Raw genomic sequence first — 1,402 nt, 5'->3', positions numbered from 1 at the left:
GGAGCGCTCACCTCATCCGGGCGCCTCGGCGCGGCCCCCGCCATCGGGAACTGCGGGCGGAGCGGGCGGGGGCGGCCTGGCTGTCGGTCCCCGTCCCCGCGAGTCCCCGGTGGAGCCGCCGGGCTCACCCCCGCGTCCGCGCGGCGGAAACCGGGCCTCTGGCGCCTGCAGGTTCCAGCGCGTCGTCCCGGGCCCACCGACCCGCAAGCCTCCGACGCGGTGAAAAGGCCGGTGAGGACCCGAGTGACCGCCAAGGGAAGAGGACGGAAGTCCCGCCTTGGCGGGATCCACAGACCGGAAGTGCCTCATCCCTGAGCCGCCATTGGCTCATCATCCGGTCTCTCGCGCACGTTCTTCTGGGTAATGTAGTTCCCAGTGACCGCAGCACCAGAATGAAGGTGTTGATGCTTGGATGAGAGGATGGGCCAGCCTGAGGAATGATCAGGAATGGTGAGGGGCCCCCAGGGTGTGAATCAGTGGCTAGAGCGTCGGCCTATGGACTGAAGGGTCCCAGGTTCGATTCCGGGCGCCAGCACATGCCCAGGTTGCGGGGTCCATCCCCAGTAGGGGGCGCGCAGGAGACAGCTGACCAATGATTCTGATCATGGATGTTTCTCTCCCTTCCTCTGTGAAATCAATTTAAAAAAGTTTTTTAAAAAATAAATGGTAAAAAAAAAATAAATAAATAAATAAATGGTGAAGGGAAGAGGGCAGACTGGAAGAGGATGTGAGTCAAGTGGGTATACTTTTAACTTTTTCAATATGTATCACAAAGCCTGTTCCTTTTGTTTAGAAAATGGGGTGTAGATTTGTGCGCCTGTGCATATACAGTGATTGCTATTTCCTCATTTTCATATTCCACTTCCCACTCTGTAATACAGGAGTGACTAATTACTAGTAGTTTCCTCCCAGAAATCATTTTTATTTGTTAGTACATTTATGGTCGCCAACTTGCACTTTTTCAAGTCTGATGCTCCCTAAACTTTAAACCCCAATTACTCACTTGTTGTTACTTAATAATTTACTATTAATAAGCAAAATATAAGTATGGATTTGAAGTTAATGATGCTATGATAAGTCCGAATTTGAACAGTCTGGGATCATATATATTTTTTACAGAGAGGAAGGGAGAGGGATAGAGAATTAGAAACATAGATGGGAGAGAAACATCGATCAGCTGCTTCCTGCACATCTCCTACTGGGGATGTGCCTGCAACCAAGGTACATGCCCTTGACCGGAATCGAACCCGGGACCCTTCAGTCCGCAGGCCGACGCTCTATCCACTGAGCCACACCAGCTAGGGCTCTCCCCTATTATCTTACAAAAATACTCTTCCCATCAACATTGAAGACTGAGGCCCTGGCTCCTCTGAATAGACCACAGCAACAGGTTTCCCTCACT

At 51.4% G+C, this 1,402-nt stretch overlaps 1 protein-coding gene across 1 annotated transcript in view; it reads right to left on the bottom strand.

Moving 5' to 3' along the window:
* The window catches only part of LOC102427081 (zinc finger protein 345-like), an 18,282-nt gene extending 18,056 nt beyond the window's left edge, over positions 1–226 (bottom strand). Inside the window, 1 exon segment of the mRNA XM_014445750.2 lies at positions 12–226. Coding sequence (XP_014301236.2) covers positions 12–44 — 33 coding nt within the window. The 5' untranslated portion in view covers positions 45–226.
* Between the last annotated feature and the right edge of the window lie 1,176 nt (positions 227–1,402).

Source organism: Myotis lucifugus, unplaced genomic scaffold (assembly GCF_000147115.1).
Source record: "Myotis lucifugus unplaced genomic scaffold, Myoluc2.0 scaffold_482, whole genome shotgun sequence".
In the NCBI taxonomy this organism is placed as follows: Eukaryota; Metazoa; Chordata; class Mammalia; order Chiroptera; family Vespertilionidae; genus Myotis; species Myotis lucifugus.
The sequence above is the reverse complement of the archived record's forward strand: the minus strand, read 5'-3'. Positions and strand labels throughout refer to the sequence as shown.